The 18,445-nt window shown below is 50.4% G+C and overlaps 1 protein-coding gene across 5 annotated transcripts; it reads left to right on the top strand.

Moving 5' to 3' along the window:
• The first annotated feature begins 6,367 nt into the window (after positions 1 to 6,367).
• Positions 6,368 to 16,345, top strand: Lzts3 (leucine zipper tumor suppressor family member 3). 5 transcript variants are annotated; one of them, XM_021156777.2, is made up of 5 exons: positions 6,368 to 6,483; positions 11,168 to 11,330; positions 11,798 to 11,932; positions 12,607 to 13,461; positions 13,768 to 16,340. In XM_021156777.2, the coding sequence occupies exons 2-5, from the start codon at positions 11,259 to 11,261 to the stop codon at positions 14,464 to 14,466; spliced, it is 1,761 nt and encodes a 586-aa protein (XP_021012436.1). In that variant the 5' UTR covers positions 6,368 to 6,483; positions 11,168 to 11,258; the 3' UTR covers positions 14,467 to 16,340. The 5 variants fall into 5 exon arrangements, with proteins under 5 accessions (XP_021012436.1, XP_021012435.1, XP_029330252.1 ...); XM_021156776.2 differs by having other exon boundaries at positions 11,798 to 12,274; positions 12,607 to 13,398; XM_029474392.1 differs by having other exon boundaries at positions 6,369 to 6,479; positions 11,798 to 12,274; positions 13,768 to 16,345.
• Positions 16,346 to 18,445: the final 2,100 nt, after the last annotated feature.

Genomic DNA, 18,445 nt, shown 5'->3' with positions numbered 1-18,445 from the left:
AAAAAAAAAAAAAAAATCCAAGGTGGAGAGTGAGCAAGGTGGGAGTGCCTGATGTCCTCCAGACCCCCACGTAAACCATGCACCAGCTTTATACACACATCTAAGCTAAAAGTTCATCATCCACCAGAGTTTGGTGTGCAGAGGCACAGTTCTCCCACAGAAGCAGCCCCACATTCCTCTTCGAAGCCGGAAGTTGTCTACTTCACAGTAGACATTTGGGTTGTGATTTCATCCACCAACAGTGACCATCCTTCTATACCTGCTTTTCAATGCTGCCGTAACATCTTACCAGGGCCAAGAGTTGGGGACAACACAGTCTTCCTTCTTCCTTCCTTCCTTCTTCCTTTCCTTCCCCTTCCTTCCCCTTCCTTCCTTCCTTTCAAGATTTATTTATTTAATTTTATGTATGTGAGCACACTGTCACTGTCTTCAGACACACCAGAAGAGGGCATCAGATCCTATTACAGATGGTTGTGAGCCACCATGTGGTTGCTGGGATTTGAACTCAGGACCTCTGGAAGTGCAGTCAGTGCTCTTAACTGCTGAGCCATCTCCAGCTCCAGATTTATCATGTGTACAGTTATTTTGATATAGGTTCTCTTGTTTCTCAGGCTGACCTTGAATTCCATCTGTAAGAAAGGATGACATTGAACTTCTAATCCTCTTGCTTAACTCCCAAGTACAGGTCTGCTCAGTTTTATATTGTGATAGAGCTCAAACCCAGGACTTCATGTAAGCACTGAGTTATAGCCACAGCCCAATGTAGATTTATTACATTTGGAGGCTTAACTCTAATATAGGTTATGCAGGGTAGGACTGGATTCCTTTCAAGAAATAGTCTGCTGGTTGTCCAGGTACATCTGCAGAACCAATTATGTCATTCTCTATCCAGCTTGTGGTCAAGTTAGTATTCCTTATGTTTTTCTCTCTTTACTGGTTAACTTTTTTTGTTTGTTTGTGTTTGTTTAGACAGGGTTTTCTGTGTGTAGCTCTGGCTATCCTAGAACTACATCTGTAGACCAGGCTGACCTTCAACTCAGAGATCTGTCTTACTCTGACCCTGCGCAGCCACATCAGTGTTCTTATTTTTTGTTGTTGTTGGTTTTTTTGTTTGTTTGTTTTTTGTTTTTTAAGACAAAGTTTCTCTGTGTAGCCCTGGCTGTCCTGGAACTCACTCTGTAGACCGGGCTGGCCTCGAACTCAGAAATCCACTTGCCTCTGCCTCCCGAGTGCTGGGATTAAAGGCGTGCAGCACCACGCCCGGCCAGTGTTCTTATTTTAAAAAAGGTCTCACTGCATAGCCCTGGCTGGCCTGAAACTTATATATAGAACTCAGAAAAATCCATCTGCCTCTGCCTCCAGAGAGTGCTGGGATAAAGGCCTGTGCCACCATAAAGACCCAGTCATCACTCTTTTCTCCTTCCTTCCTCCTTCCCTCCCTTCCTTTCTTTATTCTTTCTTTTTTTCCAGTCTCTTTTGATGTTTGTTTTGAATGCCTCTTCTTTATCCCATTGATAACACAGGGACTCCTAAGCCCAAGTTACAGGAGCTACCAAACAGACCACCTGACACTAGACAAGTGAGATTGATATCGTGTGTTTCTTAAATGCTTCCATTGACCACAGTTCAATGGAAGAAGATACTACAAGCCAGGCAAGGCTGCACTGGAGTTGTGCCTGCTCCACTTGGTACAAAGCTTGGGGGATTTATTCACACATTCAAAGTAGGAGGGCAACTTGTGCTTTAGACCATATAGGCTGTGGTTTTACCAAAGCCAAGGTAGTACATAATCTGGAATCTTAGTATCAGCTGTGATACTAAGGGCACGGGCACGGGCATGGGCTTTAAGACCCTCATCTTTGTTGCCTGGAAGCCAGTCTTCTAATTGCCTTAGGAGCAAGAGGTGGGACTCTCAGCTCCTCCTGCACCATACCTGTCTGGATGCTGCCATGCTCTTGCTTTGATGATAATGGACTGAACCTCTGAACCTGTAAGCTGGCTCCAATTATATGTTGTCCTTATAAGAGTTGCCTTGGTCATGGTGTCTGTTCACAGCAGTAAGACCCTAACTAAGACAGCTTGGCCTTGAACACACAGTTATCCTACTTCAGCCTCACAAGAGCTGGGATTACAGGTCTGAACTACCATGCCTGGGCTTGGGTAATTTTTAAAGTTAATTTGTTTGTTTGTTTGTTTGTTTGTCTAGGCTGGCCTAGAACTCATTCTATATAACCTAGGATATCCTTGAACTTTGGTCTGCCTGTCTCAGCTCCAAATGTATACATTTGAAGAGCACCAGTACACAAGCGTTAGGTATTGGTTTTTCTTTTCTTTTTTTTTATTAATTTTTTTTAGCTACCATTTCTCCATGTAGACCTAGCTGATATGGAGATCATTATGTGCCCCAGGCTGACATTGCGGCAGTCTTCCTGCCTCTCCTACCCCAGTGCCCAGTGCTGGGATTAAAGGTATGTGATACCTTTTGTGGGGTTTTTTTGTTTTTGTTTGTTTGTTTGTTTTTCTAATGTGGATGGGTGTTTTGCTTGCATGTATGTCTGGGCACTGCATGCACTACTGATGGCCTTTGGAGGCCAGAAGAGGGTGTTGGATCTGAGACTGAAGTTCTAGATGGTTGTGAGCTGCCATGTAGGTGCAGGGACTTGAACCTCTAGCGGAAAGAGTCCTCTGGAAGAGTAGCTGGCTGGTTCTCCTAGCTGCTAAGCTATCTCTCCAGCCCTGGAATCATTTACTGTTTTTAGAAGGGGTCTTACTACGTTGTCCAAACTGACTTCCAGTTTGTGGGTTTAAAGTCTTTCCACCTCAGGCTTCTGGGACGAACGTGTGCTGCCTACCACTCAGAGCTGTGCATGACCTCTTCTCTTCTCTTCTCTTCTCTTCTCTTCTCTTCTCTTCTCTTCTCTTCTCTTCTCTTCTCTTCTCTTCTCTTCTCTTCTCTTCTCTTCTCTTTCTCTCTCTCTCCTTCCTTCTTTCCTTCCTTCCCTCTTTCTTTTCTTTTCTTTTCTTTTCTTTTCTTTCTTTCTTTCTTTCTTTCTTTCTTTCTTTCTTTCTTTCTTTCTTTCTTTCTTTCTTTCTTTCTTTCTCTTGAAGCAGGTTTTTATGCTTAGCCCAGGCTGGCCTCAAACTCTCAGTAGTCTTCATGCATCAGCTACCTGAGTGCTGGGATAGCCCCATCCTCCTTGATAGTATTACTCTGAAGAAACAAAAAACCACATTCTCCATGAAATAAGGACAGAGAACTGTAAAGAGAATAATTTAAATTGAACATAGGGGAGTAATAGAATAGGCCAACAGGGATGAAATGAGCAGAATAAATGTCTCTGTGGAGACGCCAAAGAAGATTGGATCTGTGATGGCTAAGAAATGTTTCACCCGCTTTCTCAGGATGCAGAGATACATTTGACAACAGTCATTGAATGCATGGTTTTAGTGGGACCCTAAAAATCTGTTCACAAAATGACAGGAATGTATTGTGGCTTTTCTAAGTTGAAAGGATCTTTTGTTTCTACAAAATTAACAAATGGTGCTACTGAGACATATAGTAGCAACATTTGAGTCCTGAGGATAAAGAAAAGCTCTGAGCAGATGAGATGGTTCAGCTGACTCCAACAGTTGTCCTGTGATCTCCACACATCTGCCATGGCACGCTCGCTCTTCCTCAAAAACTCAACAATAATTTCAAAAGGATGAGACACACTCATAAAAACTCGAGGTAGGGGCCGGTGAGATGGCTCAGAGGGTAAGAGCACCCGACTGCTCTTCCGAAGGTCCAGAGTTCAAATCCCAGCAACCACATGGTGGCTCACAACCATCCGCAACGAGATCTGGCGCCCTCTTCTGGAATGTCTGAAGACAGCTACAGTGTACTTACATATAATAAATAAATAAATAAATCTTTAAAAAAAAAAAAGTGTCTGCTTTAGACAGATAAGCCCCCCTCTGCCGCCATTTCCAGTGAGAAGACAAGGGGATAAAGATGGAAGATGGGAAGAATTTTGTGAACAGAGTGTGAAAGCATTTTCACCTAGGTCAGATGCTTAGAACTGTCAGAAAACAGTCATGTGACAGGTGGGTCCAAAGTAGGAATAGAAAAATCAGAGCTTAAATACTGGCAATAACAAGAGACCAAGTAAACAGAGTTGGCAGAAGCCCAAACCAGCCTAAATGGGTATGTGTGGTGTTGGATGCAATCCAAGGTCTCATACTCGCTAGGTTTATACTCTGTCCCTGAACTACAACATCCTTACCCAGCATTCCCCAGGCAGAAACAAGGGATCTCTGACTTAAGGGCCATGGTGAATACATAGGGAATTCCAGGCCAGCCAGCCAGCCAGAGCTACCTAGTGAGACCCAGTCTTAAAAAACAAACAGCCAAGGGGGGGGGTGCATGCCTTTAATCCCAGCACTTGGGAGGCAGAGGCAGGTGGATTTCTGAGTTTGAGGCCAGCCTGGTCTACAGAGTGAGTTCCAGGACAGCCAGAGCTATACAAAGAAACCCTGTCTCAAAACAAACAAACAAACAAACAAAACCCCTCACAATAACGCCTCGAAATACATGTTGTTGTGGGCCAATCAAAACTTTCTCTTGCCTGGCAAGGTAGCACAGACCTCTAACCCCAGTACTCTGTAGGCAGAGGCCGTCAGGTCTCTCTGAATTTGAGGCCTGGTGTAGATGGTGAGTTCCCATACAGCCAGGCCTCTATAGAGAGACCCTGCCTCAGGGGAAAAAAAGGGAGGAGGAGGAGGAAAAGAAAATGTCTCCTGGGGATTCTTCCCATATTCTGTTCTCTTCTCATCCTCTTCTCACTGAAAAGGGTAGCAAAGCTGGACTCATCTGTTTAAAGCAAGGATGACACATTACCTCTCTGACCTAAATGAATTTATCTTGTAATATGGTGGCCACAAACCATGAGGATCATCACATTTCCATGACACTCAGTTCACAGAGTTGTAGAATTATATAAATGATCTGTCATTGGCTAATGACAATAATATCTTAGTTTATTTAATATAATTCCTTATTTGGATTGGTTGATTGGTTTTTTTGGTTGTTTGGCTTTTTGGTTTTTTGGTTTGGTTTGGTTTGGGGTTTGGGGTTTGGGTTTTGGTTTTTTGAGACAGTGTTTTTCTCTATGTAGCCCTGGCTGTCCTGGAACTCGATCTGTAGACCAGGTTGAAATCAGTCTGAGACCCTGCCTCAGTCTCTCAAGTTCTGGGATTAAAGACATTTACTTAATACATTTAAAAGCAATCATTATAACTGAAAACAGGAATTCATTAAATTCACTATAGGAAATAAAAACAATTGTTTAAAAAAATCCAAAAAAAATTAAAATCTATGACACAGTCCTATGTCATAGGATGGCTAAACTCATCAGTTATCACAATCACAACTGCCAGCCTTTGGCTAAGGCGGAAGCCTGGGCCTAGCTTGCTTCCTCATACTGATCAGACCAAGGGCATAGTTGAAGGCTGAGTGCTTCCTTTAGGAAGTTTTCCTGGGCAGCTGGCAGCCCCTGTAGTGTATGCCACCTGCACTTGCCAAGGTGTTGATCTGAGTCAAGATAAAGTCTTTACTCAATCTCTTTTTAGGATGGGGTTTGTTAGTTTTACAGCAGGCACGGAGCACAAGGTATAAAATACAAATTTCCTGTAGCGTCAAGTTTTAAATTGGTCAATTTATTGGCTCTTGCCTCCAGCTAGATCATAGCCACAGGTGCCTTCACCCCCCCGAATCTTGTAGGTTTGAAGGCTCTTCAGGGTTTTTTTTTGTTTTGTTTTCCCCCCTTAATTACTTTTTAATTCAGTGTATGGTTGTTTCGACCATATGTTTGTGCAGCACCCACAGAGGCCAGAAGGTGTCGAATCCCTTGTAACTAGTCATCATATGGGTGCTGCGAATTAAACCCAGGTTCTATGGAAGAGCAGCCAGTGCCCTTGACCACTAAGCCATCTGTCCAGCCCCATATTTGAAGGATTTAGGACATCTGCTGCACAGGGAATAGCTGGTGCAGGAGTTGAATCTAGAGTCCAAGCAAGGTTGTCCATAAACCAAAGGGCTCATACACCCAGATACGGGGTTCAAAGAGAGTAGAAATTTGCTGAATTTCTTGTAGGACAGAAATTGGGGGCTGACCCCAAGAATTTGGTACAGTGGCTAACAGGGACTGAGGCCGAGTATCTGCCACCCAGCCTTTTGGGCAGGCGGGCCCGCGCTCAGCGACCAAAGGGGTTAAGGCACCGAGTCCCACCCACGTCCAGGATTGGCGGGTCCCGGGGGCGTGGCCGGAGGGCGGGCCCGCGTTTGCCGCAGCCGCTGGTGGGCGGGCCGGGCGCGGGGCGGGAGGGGCCAAGAGCAGAGCCCGGCCGCGCCGCGCGCCCTGTGGGGCGGGCTTCGGGCTGCGCCAGAGAGCGGGACAGCTAGCGCCGGTGTCTGAGCCTCTGCGCCGGACTCTGAGGCAGTGAGTAAGTGATACAGGCCTGCCGGGGTGCCCCTCCAGATTCTCCCTCAGGTCACCATGTCCGCTGCATTGCTCGCTGCTTCTGGCCGGTGGGAAGCTGGGGAGGGGGCGCGTCCCGCTGCTAGGGTACCAGGGAGCTGGGGGGGGGGGGGGGATGAGGCCGATGATGTCATGGACGCTTCAACCGGCGCGCGGGGAGGGGGGGGTGGCGGCCGGAGGGGGTGCGGCCCGGATTATGTCACCTCTTCTCTCTGCACCCCGCCCCCCCCCGGGGACCACGCGCGTTGGTGGAGAACCGAGGGAGGTATGGGTGGAATTTCTCCAACCGCAGAGATCTCTGTGGCACCTTTGCAGAGATTTTGTGGCTGGGGTCTATGTGCTAGTGAATGGCGACCCTCCCCCTCCCCACACACACACTCTGACACACACATGCACAGCTGAGGCAGGCTCCTGTGTGAGCGGGTGGGTGGGGGTGTGCTGTCGTACCTTCAGCACTGAAGCACTGGCTTCATCAGAGCCAGGATCTAGGGGATGGGCCTCTTCCCCTGCAGGTGCCCACATTTCCAAGGGAAGATGAATCTCCCCTCACACATCCCAACCAAGAAGTTCTGCTCCCTGAATCCCTTCCCTTAATCCTTCCTGGAAGCTTCTCCTTGTTTCTATGTCTGCATTCATTACCTATTGACATTGCTCATATCCAACATCCCCACAAGTATTGGCCTTGCATTTTCATGATGCCGGGGGTCCAGAGACCCCTGGGGTAACACAGGCTTCCAATGGGGAAGTCTCACAGTAATCTCCCTGGGTCATCCTGAGCTAAGTGCTCCAAGACCCCTTGGGTACCAAGGATGCTATGCTGAGGAGTATTTGGACTGGTTCCAGAAGAATGTAGGCTGGGCAGAGAGCTGAGAAGAGGTCATGTGTGGAGTGAAGAGCTGCTTTCAGGAGAAATACAGGGTGGATATCAAGAGAGGCCTTAGAGACTCTGCTACAAACTCTACTTGGTTGTGGGTGCCAAAAAGAATACCATGGATTTTACACATAATCCGTTTCCTTTTTAAAAATTGCTGTAAGGTAGGTGTGAGAATCTGAGGTGGAACAGTCTGCTTGAGGTTCTGTAGCTGAGCTGTGATTTACACCTGGAGCTGATGCTGCAGGAATTCTAAGGCCCTTGACCCTGCTCAGGGAAGGGTTTAGTCCATTTGGCCCCTCTGACTGCTAGTATTGTAATGTCACAGGCACTGAGGGTTGATAGAACAGAAATGGAGGCAGGCTCAGGCAACAGGCTATCATCCCAGAGTGATGCTGTTCAACTGCCCTTGCAGATCACACTGCCACCTAGGGCAGTCCTCAAGCCTGTCTCAGAGAGGGCTCTCAGCCCTCCTCTCCCGGCAGTTTCTACTTGCCAGGGAAATAGATTCTACTCCTTGTCCTTCCAACTCTACCAAGGTTTTGAGGAAAGAATTTGCAGGAGCCCGAGGTTGGAAGAGGCAAGGGGCAGGGAGTGGCTATAAGATGTTGACGCTGGCAGGTTAGAACTGTGGCAAGGAACTCTGTGGGAATTGCTTATGGGTTGACTGCAAAGCTGTCCTCACATAGAACCTCAGGACAATGTCTAGGACCCCAAGAACCTGAGAAGGTTCAACTGAAGCAGAGTGATGCAGAGTGACATGTGACCCCCTCCACACTCTGGTTCTTTGGCACTCAGAAAGGGTGTGCACTTCGCAGTTTATAAAGATCTTCCCAAACACTCACTATGTTACCCCTGTCACTCAGTCAACATGCTCACTCCTGGAGTTCGCTCCTTCCTCTGCAGCCTCTGGTGCAGTTCCCTTGCTAGTGTTCTGCCTTGTTCCCCTGGAGGTGCCTGCCTTCAGTGTTGCTATCTAATTTTTAATTCCTATCAAAATGTTGTTTGGATTTTGGGGAAATGTATGTGTGTGCGCACACAGAGAGATCACGGGTGTTCTGCTCTGCCCCTGCCTGCTTCATTCCCTCGAGAGTCTCTCACTGAAGCCAGAGCTAGGCTGGCAGCAAGCAACTCTCTGAGATCCTCCAGTCTCAGCCCTCCATAGCGCTGTGGTTACAGGCACCAGCGTCACTGGCTTTTTAGGTGGCTTCTGGGGATTCAGACTCAGGTAACCATGCTCGTGCAGCAGGCAGTCTTACTGAGCCATCTCCCCAGACTGTTGATTAATTATTCTATTTTCCGCTGTTTGGTTTTGGAGGCACAATCTCATGCAGCCTAGACTAGACTCTACCTCAGTATACGCTACAGGCGGGCCTTGAACTCTTGATGTGTCTTTGCCTGAATGCCACCACATCCAGCTTTCAGGGTTACTTTTAGAAGAGAAAGAAAAGCCTTTGATTCCACACTTCCTTCAGTGCAGGCCTCCTCTGTCCTCTCTTCTCAGCACTTGGCCATCCCTTTGCTTAGTCTGCTTTTGTTTTACACTGCTTTTCTGAAGCCATTTTGACATAGACATCAACGATGTTCTCAGCTGCTAAATTCAGGCCACACTCCTCAACTCTAGTTTTACCTTTTGGAATATTTCTTTTCAACACTGGTAGCTGCCCTTGTGTCCGTCCTTCCTTCCCTCCCTCCCTCCCTCCCTCCCCTCACTTCCTCCCTCCCTCGTTTCTCTCCCTTCCCTCCCTCCCTCCCTTCCTTCTTTCCTTCCTTCCTTCCTTCCTTCCTTCCTTCCTTCCTTCCTTCCTTCCTTCCTTTTCCCTCTTCCTTTGTTTTATTTCTTTGTTTTTTGAGATGGAATTTTACTTGGTTCTCATCATTGCATCAAACTTCTGGACTCAAGCGACCCCCTCAGGTGGCTCAGGCTGCTCGCTGCTGCTCCTGCTTTCTTCCTGCCTGTCTTCTTGTCCTCCTCTGATTTTTTTTTTTTTTTGTACTAGGGATTGAATCTGGGATCTTGGTAGGGATAGTCAACCACTGAGCCTCAGTCTCACTAAGTTACTCAGGATGGCCTTGAACTTGCAATCCTTTTGCTTTCAAATCCAGAGTAGCAAGGATTCAGGACCCGTGCTTCCAGTCTGGTTAGTGCCCCTGTTTTGAATCCCCCTCCCATTTTGGCTGTCAGGGCACAGCTTCTCTTGGACTTCTTGTTGCTCTCCCAGACTTATGGGGGCTCTACCGCCCTTGCTCCATGCTAGGCCCACCCACGCCACTCTCGGATGCTAACAATCAGTCTTCCACCCTGGAAGAGGTATCTTTGGTCTTCTCCCAGGCAATCTCTGCCTGTCATGTTAATGATGTCACACCCACAGCAGCGCCCTAGCCTCTTCTCGTGCGTGCGTGTTCTCTCCACCTGAGCTCCAGCTGCATGAGGATTACAGACAGGTCTTCCTATAACCATGCCCAGGCTTCTCTGTTGGCTCCAAGCCGCAGCAGGCTATCCAACCTTCACTCTGCCAGTCTCTGGACCCCCAGAGTGGAGATAGCAGGAGCTAGGGGAAGGAAAAAAAAAATCTGAGGGCACAGAATGCCAAGAGGCCTCTCCTTGGGCGGTATACCTGTCACCTGTGCATCCTGCACTTAGGAGCTTTCTTAGGTGTTTGTGCCCAAGACTAGTGCAAGCCTACGTGTGGGCACAAACTGTCCTAAAGGAGGAGGGGTGGCATCTGTGCTGTTCTCCACATCTGTGGGGATGTGCACGGAACGGATTTCTACAATAGCAACGACCAGCTTGCTAGTGAACTTACCCAGAGCCAGATGTATCGTGTGGCCAGGAGAAATTAAAGGGTATGTGTGTTGGCAGCCTCCCAGGTTTGGGGCCTGACAGGAAGGACACAACATTAGAATTGGGCATCACAAGTAGAAGGAGGTTTGCAGAGCATTCACGGGGATGCTGCATGGACCCAACTTTGATAGGGAAGAAAGGTGCCCTGCTTGGTGTCTGAGGCTATCAGGCCTGAAGAGCACTCTTCTTTCATAATTGGTATTCTTTGAGCTTCAGGCCAGTGGCAGGGGCTTGCCTGATGTCCCTACCTACCGATATTATACAGATCTCTAGGGCAGGTGTTCCAAGGAGCTAACTTGAGACAAAAGAACCAGGAAGCAAATTAGGCGGCTTTGAGCTCCTGTAATCTGAGGCCTTGCTCTCCCTTCTGTGGGACAGCTTTGAAAGCACACCCAACAGAATTGGCTCAACGAACTTCATGGTCACCTGAACGGGGTCAAGGTCCAAAGGGGCGTGTGTATGTGGAGAAATGGCTAATCCAAGAACTCTTCCTGGTGGTACTGCATTCTTAGCAGGGTTCAGCAGGCATGGCATCCTCAGGGGTCACCACTGGTTGCACAAGCCCCGCCCCTCCTTCACCCACTTGTGGGAAAAGCCAGGAGGAAGGAGCTGGCTGCTGGTGTTCTAGTGCGCGGCCCTGCCCCAGCCTCTGCCAGCTTCGGGACTTTTGTAAAGTACTGATCTCAGAGAGTGGGGCACTCTGGGGCCAAGCCCCCATGAGGCCAAGTTAGGAAAACCTCTGGGAAAGCTCTCTTGCTACCTGCTGCAGCTATAGCCCGTGTGCCTTGGTCTGCAGAACCATGACTGCTCCCACCCGCGACCTTGGCGCAGGCTGAAGCGGCAGCTCCGCCCATCCAACTCCAAGACCCGGGTTCTTTCGTTCGCCTGCTGCCTCTGCGGCAGCACGGTTTTTTAATTCCTCCCATTTCACAGAGGAGAAAACTGTAGTACGGGATGGCTTGGTTGGCTAGTCCAAAGTCGCGCAGCTGGTTAGGGCCGAGCCTGGATTTCGAGAAAGAGCCATATGGCCCCTGCAGACCTGGCCTCGGAGGGTCCCAAGCTTGAGGACCCGCCGGCCCCCCACCTCTTTGGAAAGGTAAGAAGAGAAGTCTACCCTGTAGTCGGCTTTCACCTTGATCATTTACCAATTTGGTTCAGGGGGCTGGGAAAGACCCGAGCTGTCAGCTTTTTTTTTTTTTTGTATAAGGGTTATTTTGTCTCTCCTTTAACCTCTGAGGTCCCCTGTTGGATCCAGGCACTGCTTTTCTCAACCAGTCCAATCCCCCCAGCCCATGAAACTGAAATATAAGAGTCATGACCCAGGATAAATTTAATGAAAACTAAAGTCTGGGAGTTGCAGCACAGTTAAGAGGATTGCTGGGTTTGGAGCGGGGTTAAGGAGTGAGCCCAGCTCAGAGGGTATGTGTACCTTCATCTTGGAGGCCTGGTAACTCTGGTGTCCATTGTAAGGAACACAAAGAGACAAAGTGGGGCCCCGGTTGACTTGCTTGGGGGTGGAGGTGGGATAGATTCTGACCTCTCTACCTTCGTTTGTGCCTACAGTGCCCTTCTGGCTTAATCATGGCGAAGCTGGAGACGTTACCTGTGCGCACTGATCCAGGGAGGGATCCTCTCCTGGCCTTTGCCCCCCGGCCTTCTGAGCTTGGACCCCCAGATCCCCGCCTGACTATGGGCAGTGTGGGTAGTGGGGTGACCCATGCTCAGGAGTTTCCTATGAAAAGCGTGGGCACTCGAACAGGGGGTGGGGGCAACCAAGGCAGTTTCCCTGGTCCAAGAAGCAGTGGTAGCGGGGCCAGCAGGGAGAGACCTGGTCGCTACCCATCAGAGGACAAGGTTCTCGCCAACTCTCTCTACCTCAATGGCGAGCTGCGGGGCAGTGACCACACAGATGTCTGTGGTAATGTGGTGGGCAGCAGTGGGGGCAGCAGCAGCAGTGGGGGCAGCGACAAGGCTCCACCCCAGTATCGCGAACCCAATCACCCACCCAAGCTCCTGACCACCTCTGGCAAGCTAGACCAGGTTAGTCCCCAGGACCAGGAGAGCCTCATAGTCTTGTTTAGAGTGGGAATTGTTAACCAAGAAAGTAGGTTAAGGTGGGAGCTCTTAGTGGGAACCATGGGCAGCAGGATGGGCACCATCATGGGGAACCCTGGAGTGTAACCCTGGGGCTACTGTCTCACTTGTGGATTCAGGACAGAGATGGTTTATGGGAGACTTGAGGTGGAGGCCCAGATGGGGAGATCTAACAGAGGGCAGGAGGTGGTTCTTGAACAAGTCTTGGGGGTAAAGAAGAGGAGGGGCCAAGGATAAAATCTCAATCTGATGCCTCTAACCTGTTTCCTTTTCTGCAGTGCTCGGAGCCACTAGTTCGGCCATCAGCCTTCAAGCCTGTTGTACCCAAGAACTTTCATTCCATGCAGAACTTGTGTCCTCCACAGACCAATGGGACCCCTGAGGGACGACAGGGCCCCGCAGGCCTCAAAGGCGGACTGGACAAGTCTCGGACCATGACCCCAGCTGGTGGGAGTGGGGGTGGCCTCTCAGACTCAGGCCGGAACTCACTCACAAGCTTGCCCACCTATAGCTCCAGTTATAGCCAGCATCTGGCACCCCTCAGTGCTTCCACCAGCCATATCAACCGTATTGGCACCGCTGGCTATAGTAGTGGCAGCAGCGGTGGGGGGTCAGGCTACCAGGATCTGGGGACCTCTGACAGTGGGCGGGCTTCCAGTAAGAGTGGGTCGTCATCATCCATGGGGCGGTCAGGCCACCTGGGATCCGGGGAGGGTGGAAATGGGGGCCTGCCATTTGCAGCCTGTTCACCACCCTCGCCCAGTGCGCTGATCCAGGAGCTGGAGGAGCGGCTGTGGGAGAAGGAGCAGGAGGTGGCAGCTCTGCGGCGCAGCCTGGAGCAGAGCGAGGCAGCCGTGGCCCAGGTGTTGGAGGAGCGGCAGAAGGCATGGGAGCGGGAGCTGGCCGAGCTCCGGCAGGGCTGCAGTGGGAAGCTGCAGCAGGTGGCCCGCCGTGCCCAGCGTGCCCAGCAGGGCCTACAGCTGCAGGTGCTGCGGTTACAGCAGGACAAGAAACAGCTGCAGGAGGAGGCGGCCCAGCTGATAAGGCAGCGGGAAGAGCTCGAGGACAAGGTGGCCGTCTGTCAGAAGGAGCAGGCCGACTTCCTGCCCCGGATGGAGGAAACTAAGTGGGAGGTGCGGGCTGGGGAGCTTAGGTGTCCCCTCTCTGACTCCCTTTCATCTTTTCTGCCCCTGGAGATTCCAGACTTACTCCTGTGTAGGGCGGGGGCGGGGGTGGGATACGAAAGGCGTTGGACCAATTCAATTCAGAGTAACTGAGAACAGAGGCTGCCCCCGGGCTCTAGAGATGAGCCTGGCAGGGAGCCCCACTGTGAGTGCTTAGTGCCTTTGGAGATAGATCTGGGAGCTGGGTAGTGATGAGCCTTTACTACCTCGGCTGTGCCTTTACCCCGGCTTCTGCTTCCGCCTGCCCCTGTCCAGGTGTGCCAGAAGGCCGGTGAGATTTCCCTCCTGAAGCAACAACTGAAGGACTCTCAGGCCGATGTGTCGCAGAAGTTGAGTGAAATCGTGGGGCTGCGCTCACAGCTTCGGGAGGGTAGGGCCTCGCTCCGGGAGAAGGAGGAGCAGCTGCTCAGCTTGAGGGACTCCTTCGGCAGCAAACAGGCCAGCCTGGAGCTGAGTGAAGGCGAGCTGCCCCCTGCCTGCCTCAAGCCTGCGCTGACCCCCGTGGACCTGGTCGAGCCACAGGAGGCGCTGGCCTCCTGTGAGAGTGACGAGGCCAAGATGCGCCGGCAGGCTGGCGTGGCGGCTGCCGCTTCCCTGGTTTCTGTTGATGGGGAGGTGGAGGCTGGAGGAGAGGGTGGGACACGGGCCCTACGCAGGGAGGTGGGGAGACTGCAGGCTGAGCTGGCTGCTGAGCGGCGCGCCCGTGAGCGCCAGGGTGCCAGCTTTGCGGAGGAGCGCCGGGTGTGGTTGGAGGAGAAGGAGAAGGTCATTGAGTATCAGAAACAGCTCCAGCTGAGTTACGTGGAGATGTATCAGCGCAACCAGCAGCTGGAGCGGCGACTTCGGGAGCGTGGGGCAGCAGGGGGGTCCAGCACGCCTACTCCCCAACATGGAGAGGAAAAGAAAGCCTGGACCCCCTCCCGCCTGGAGCGCATCGAGTCCACTGAAATCTGATTCTCTATCTACGTGCACAACCTTCTGACATGTGCCCTGTCTGAAGGTCGGAGTCACCAATGTCCCCTTCCATTCATCTCCCTTCCCCACGTGTGCTGCACATCCCCAGACCAAAGAGGTTCTCGAAGCAGCTGTGACCAGCCCCCCCCCCCACCTTGTCCCCCGTCCATGCAGCTCCAGCACTGCCTTTGTGGGTGACCACTCCAGCCCCCCTGCCAAGGAGAGCATGGGAGAGGGCAGAGTGCAATGGGGTGAGGTCCCAGGCGCATGGAGCAAGGCTCCCTTTCTGGGGAAGCCTCGTGTTGGAGATAGAGGCAGCAGGCTTGCATTGCCAGGGAGTACCCCAGCTCCTTTCCCTTCTTGGGCTGCTACCACCGTCTGTCCAGTGCTACTGTCTGTGCCCTCCTAGGCCACACAGCCTGAGGGATCTTGCATGGGTCTGCCTGTGTCGACAGACCCTAGGCTCCCAGTCTCTCTCTTTCATGTGCTCTTCTCCTTCCCCAGGCAGATTGGCAGGGGAAGTGGGAGCAGATGGCCTGCCTGTGGTTGAGAGGGCTACCTGCCCGACCCCTCCCCCACCAAGGTATTTTGGACTCCAGCCTCAGAGCCTGGACTAGTCCTGAGCATGTGTCCCTCTGTGTATAGTGAGGGAAGTGAGAGCAGAGGCTGGAAACTCAATCCCAAGGGGAGATCTGCCTTCCTACCCTCGGGAAGGGTCACCTAGAGGCTTCTCAGCCCCACCCTCACCCTCTGGCCAGGATCTTACAAGGCTACATCCCCTGCTGCTTGGTTGATCCCCCAACCCAGGGTCACTGCTCAGTTCTGCTTATAGCTATACCTGCCTCTTAGGTCTTCTGTTTGCACCATTTCTGAGGTCAGATGGATGGATGTTTGATGTCTTCCTGTGTTTTCCCTCGATCTCTCCCCTTGGCCTCCTTTTGCGCTCACATCTTCCCAGGCTGCCTTTTCTTCCAAGTCTCACCTTTCCTCCCAGCAGAAAGCTCTGCTTGGCTTTTGGTGCACTGCTCATCCCCAGCTCCACTGGCCCAAGTCTGAGCCTGGGGCCCTTGTTTTGAGGGGCCAGTCCGAGTTGGATGGGACTGCCCCAGAGGAACAAGGCTAATGTGTGTGTGTGTGTGTGTGTGTGTGTGAGAGAGAGAGAGAGAGAGAGAGAGAGAGAGAGAGAGAGAGAGAGAGAGAGGACTACTGACCCTTGGGTTGCTTGCCAGACTCTTGAGTTGGCTCATTTGTCCTGGCAGGGTTGGCTGGTATGGTCATCAGTATGGGACGTGACAGTCAATGTCACTTCCTTCTCTAGGATCTCTCAGATTCTATCTCCCCAAGACAGGCAGGGAAATTCTAATTTCTCTTTTAAGAAAGTAAATTTCCACTTCACCAGCAATAACAATCAGAGGAGACTTGGCCCTCAGTCCTTGTATTTCTCTTTTTCACTCTCTCTTCCACCCCAAGATGGAATCTTGGGGACAGGATGGAGAGGGTTGGTAACTACTGTGAGCAAGTCCCCCAAGCCCTGACCAGCCTCCTCCCATGACTGGTGACTGTTTAACAAGCTGTGCATCCCCCACAAAAATAGGAGTGCCCTATTTGTAGTCTCCACCTCTCTGCACAGCCCTTCTGGGTGGTCCTCAGCAGGGTTTTGACCTTGATTGGCGGCTACTCTGGCAACCACTGCCCATTCTTCTAATCCCTCACGACACCTGATCCAGACCCTGAGCCTGGTCCACAGGGACTGGGAAAAGGCATTAACACAAAACAAAAGAGATTCGGGGAGAGAAAAATATGAACAGCTTTGGAATGTCCAACTGCAAAATAAATTATATATAAATATATAAATATATAAATATATATATCTACCATATGTGATGGAAAGAGTTTTCATTTTTCCTTTCCCAAAGAAATAAAATGGAGAAAGCCTCTTGGATGGCAATTCCGTGGCCAGCCTGTATCTTTGCAAGTACGGGAGGTAAGGGGGGGGGTGCAGGCAAAGCTGGAACAGATATTTCTTCAGAGGAGGCATGGGACCAGAGTTACTCATTGTACTATGCAAGGAGATTGGCTCAAAGCCCAAGTCTTCCATACTTGTCCAGGAGTTGTGGTTCCACCTTTCCTACCAATGGGGGTGTTCTCTCTTCAGTTCAGGCTGTTAGCAGTGTTACCAGCTGACTAGCTCAGGCGCCATACACTAGGCTGCTATCCAGAAGGCAGGTGATATGGACAGCTAGGCACAGTCTGCAGTCACTTGAACACTCCAGTGATTAGCATGGAATCACAAGAATGGGTTTTCAATTAATGACAAAAGACCCAGGTATGCTGTAAAATGGTGATCCGTCGTCCTTTACAGGGTTTCCTGCAGTTCTCCCCACAAAGCCTCACAACAACAACAACAACGGAGTGTTCAGTAAACATCATATCTAACCACTTTTAAAACATGGTTTATTTTCCCTTCACCCAACAAGTCCAGTAATAGGTATCACAGATATTAGCTCTCTGTGGGTCCAAAGCAGTGGTTCTCAATGTGTGGGTTTTGACCCCCATGGGTTTGACCCCTTTGGGGTCAAACAACCTTTTCACAGGGGTTGCATATTGGATATCCTGCTATCATATATTTGCATTAAGATTCCCAACAGTAGCAAAATTACAGTTGTGAAGAAGTGACAAAAAAATAATGTTATGGTTGGTGGTCACTACAACATGAGGAACTGTGTTAAAGGGCCACAGCATTAGAAAGGTTGAGAACCAATGAGCTAGAGTCTAGATTTTTTCATCCTTACTCATCCACCCAACCTGTCTCCTCTTTACCCCAAGCATCCCAGCTCTTTGATAAGATTGATTTGCACCAGTTCATCGTGGTATTGGAGGTTTTCCTGAGGCTGGGTGTGGTAGCACACACCTGTAATCCCAGTTCTCAGGAGGCAGAGACAGGCAGATCTTTGAGTTTGAGGCCAACCTGGTCTACAGAGTGAATTCCAGAACAGCTACTCAGTCAGACACTGTCTCAAACAAACAAACAAGCCTATAAAAATTATACAGATACTTTAAAAAGAAAAAAAGTTTTTCTGGGTGTTGGGGAAATGGCTCAAACAATAAAGTGCCTGCCATACAGGTGTGTAAACCTGAATTTGTATCAGCGACAACAATATAAGAGCAGGCCCTGAAGCCTGTTCTGTCTGTAACCCCGCACAGGAGCCACTAGGTCTGTCACTAACCATCCAGTCAGAATCTGTGCGCTCCAGTTACAGTGATGGACACTGTCTCAAAAAGTAAGGTAGACAGTGATTGAGGAAGTCGCCTGATGGTGACCTCTGGCCTCCATATGCGCAAACCAAGAAAGTCCTAGGAGCATGCAATAACTCTTCCTTTCCAGTACAGTTGACTAGAGGTGGGCTACAAGCTCCTCCCACTTCGTGGGAGACTAAGAAACAGCATTTTGCAAAGAGAAACTAGATTGCTATGGCTGCCCAGGAGCAGTCAAAGTTTGTCCCCTGGGGGTGGGACTTTTCACTCTGGGTTTATGAGCAGGTTGTAAGCAGGTAAGAGGTCCCCAGTCAGTGAGGGCCATGTTACCAATGGTCTGGAAGGCAAAATGTTCAAATGTTCACAGCCAGGCAGGCTGCCTTACATAGAACCCAGAAGCTGGGATGCTGGTCTCAAATCTCTTTGTCACAACCTCTTATATAGCCTGTTTCCCCACCAGTGCCTTGGAGAAAGTATGGTGTCTCTCTCAGTTTTCCTTCACAGCGTCTCAAATAGATGGCACTGACAAGGCTGAAGACTGAATAGACACCGACAGGCCTGGGACAGGCACTTCTGTTACATAGGACTTGGGAGAATCTTTCTTGCCTTGATAGTCAAACCAGCCACGTGTGAGGCCCTCCTAAGGGAGGTAGACCATCCTGACCTACCCACCTTCAGTTCCAGCTCCAGCTCCACTTTTTCTTCCCTTCCCTTCCCTTCCCTT

Source organism: Mus caroli, chromosome 2 (assembly GCF_900094665.2).
Source record: "Mus caroli chromosome 2, CAROLI_EIJ_v1.1, whole genome shotgun sequence".
NCBI classification, from domain to species: domain Eukaryota; kingdom Metazoa; phylum Chordata; class Mammalia; order Rodentia; family Muridae; genus Mus; species Mus caroli.
Note: the sequence above shows the minus strand (reverse complement) of the source record. Positions and strands in the feature narration are given on the sequence as shown.

What these genes read in the sequence shown, in the direction of transcription:
- Lzts3 (XM_029474392.1), top strand. Translation starts at nt 11,259, where the DNA reads ATGGCCCCTGCAGACCTGGCCTCGGAGGGTCCCAAGCTTGAGGACCCG. An exon ending in CCCCCCACCTCTTTGGAAAG is followed by an intron (nt 11,331 to 11,797) that starts GTAAGAAGAGAA and finishes TTGTGCCTACAG; the next exon opens with TGCCCTTCTGGCTTAATCAT. An exon ending in CCTCTGGCAAGCTAGACCAG is followed by an intron (nt 12,275 to 12,606) that starts GTTAGTCCCCAG and finishes CCTTTTCTGCAG; the next exon opens with TGCTCGGAGCCACTAGTTCG.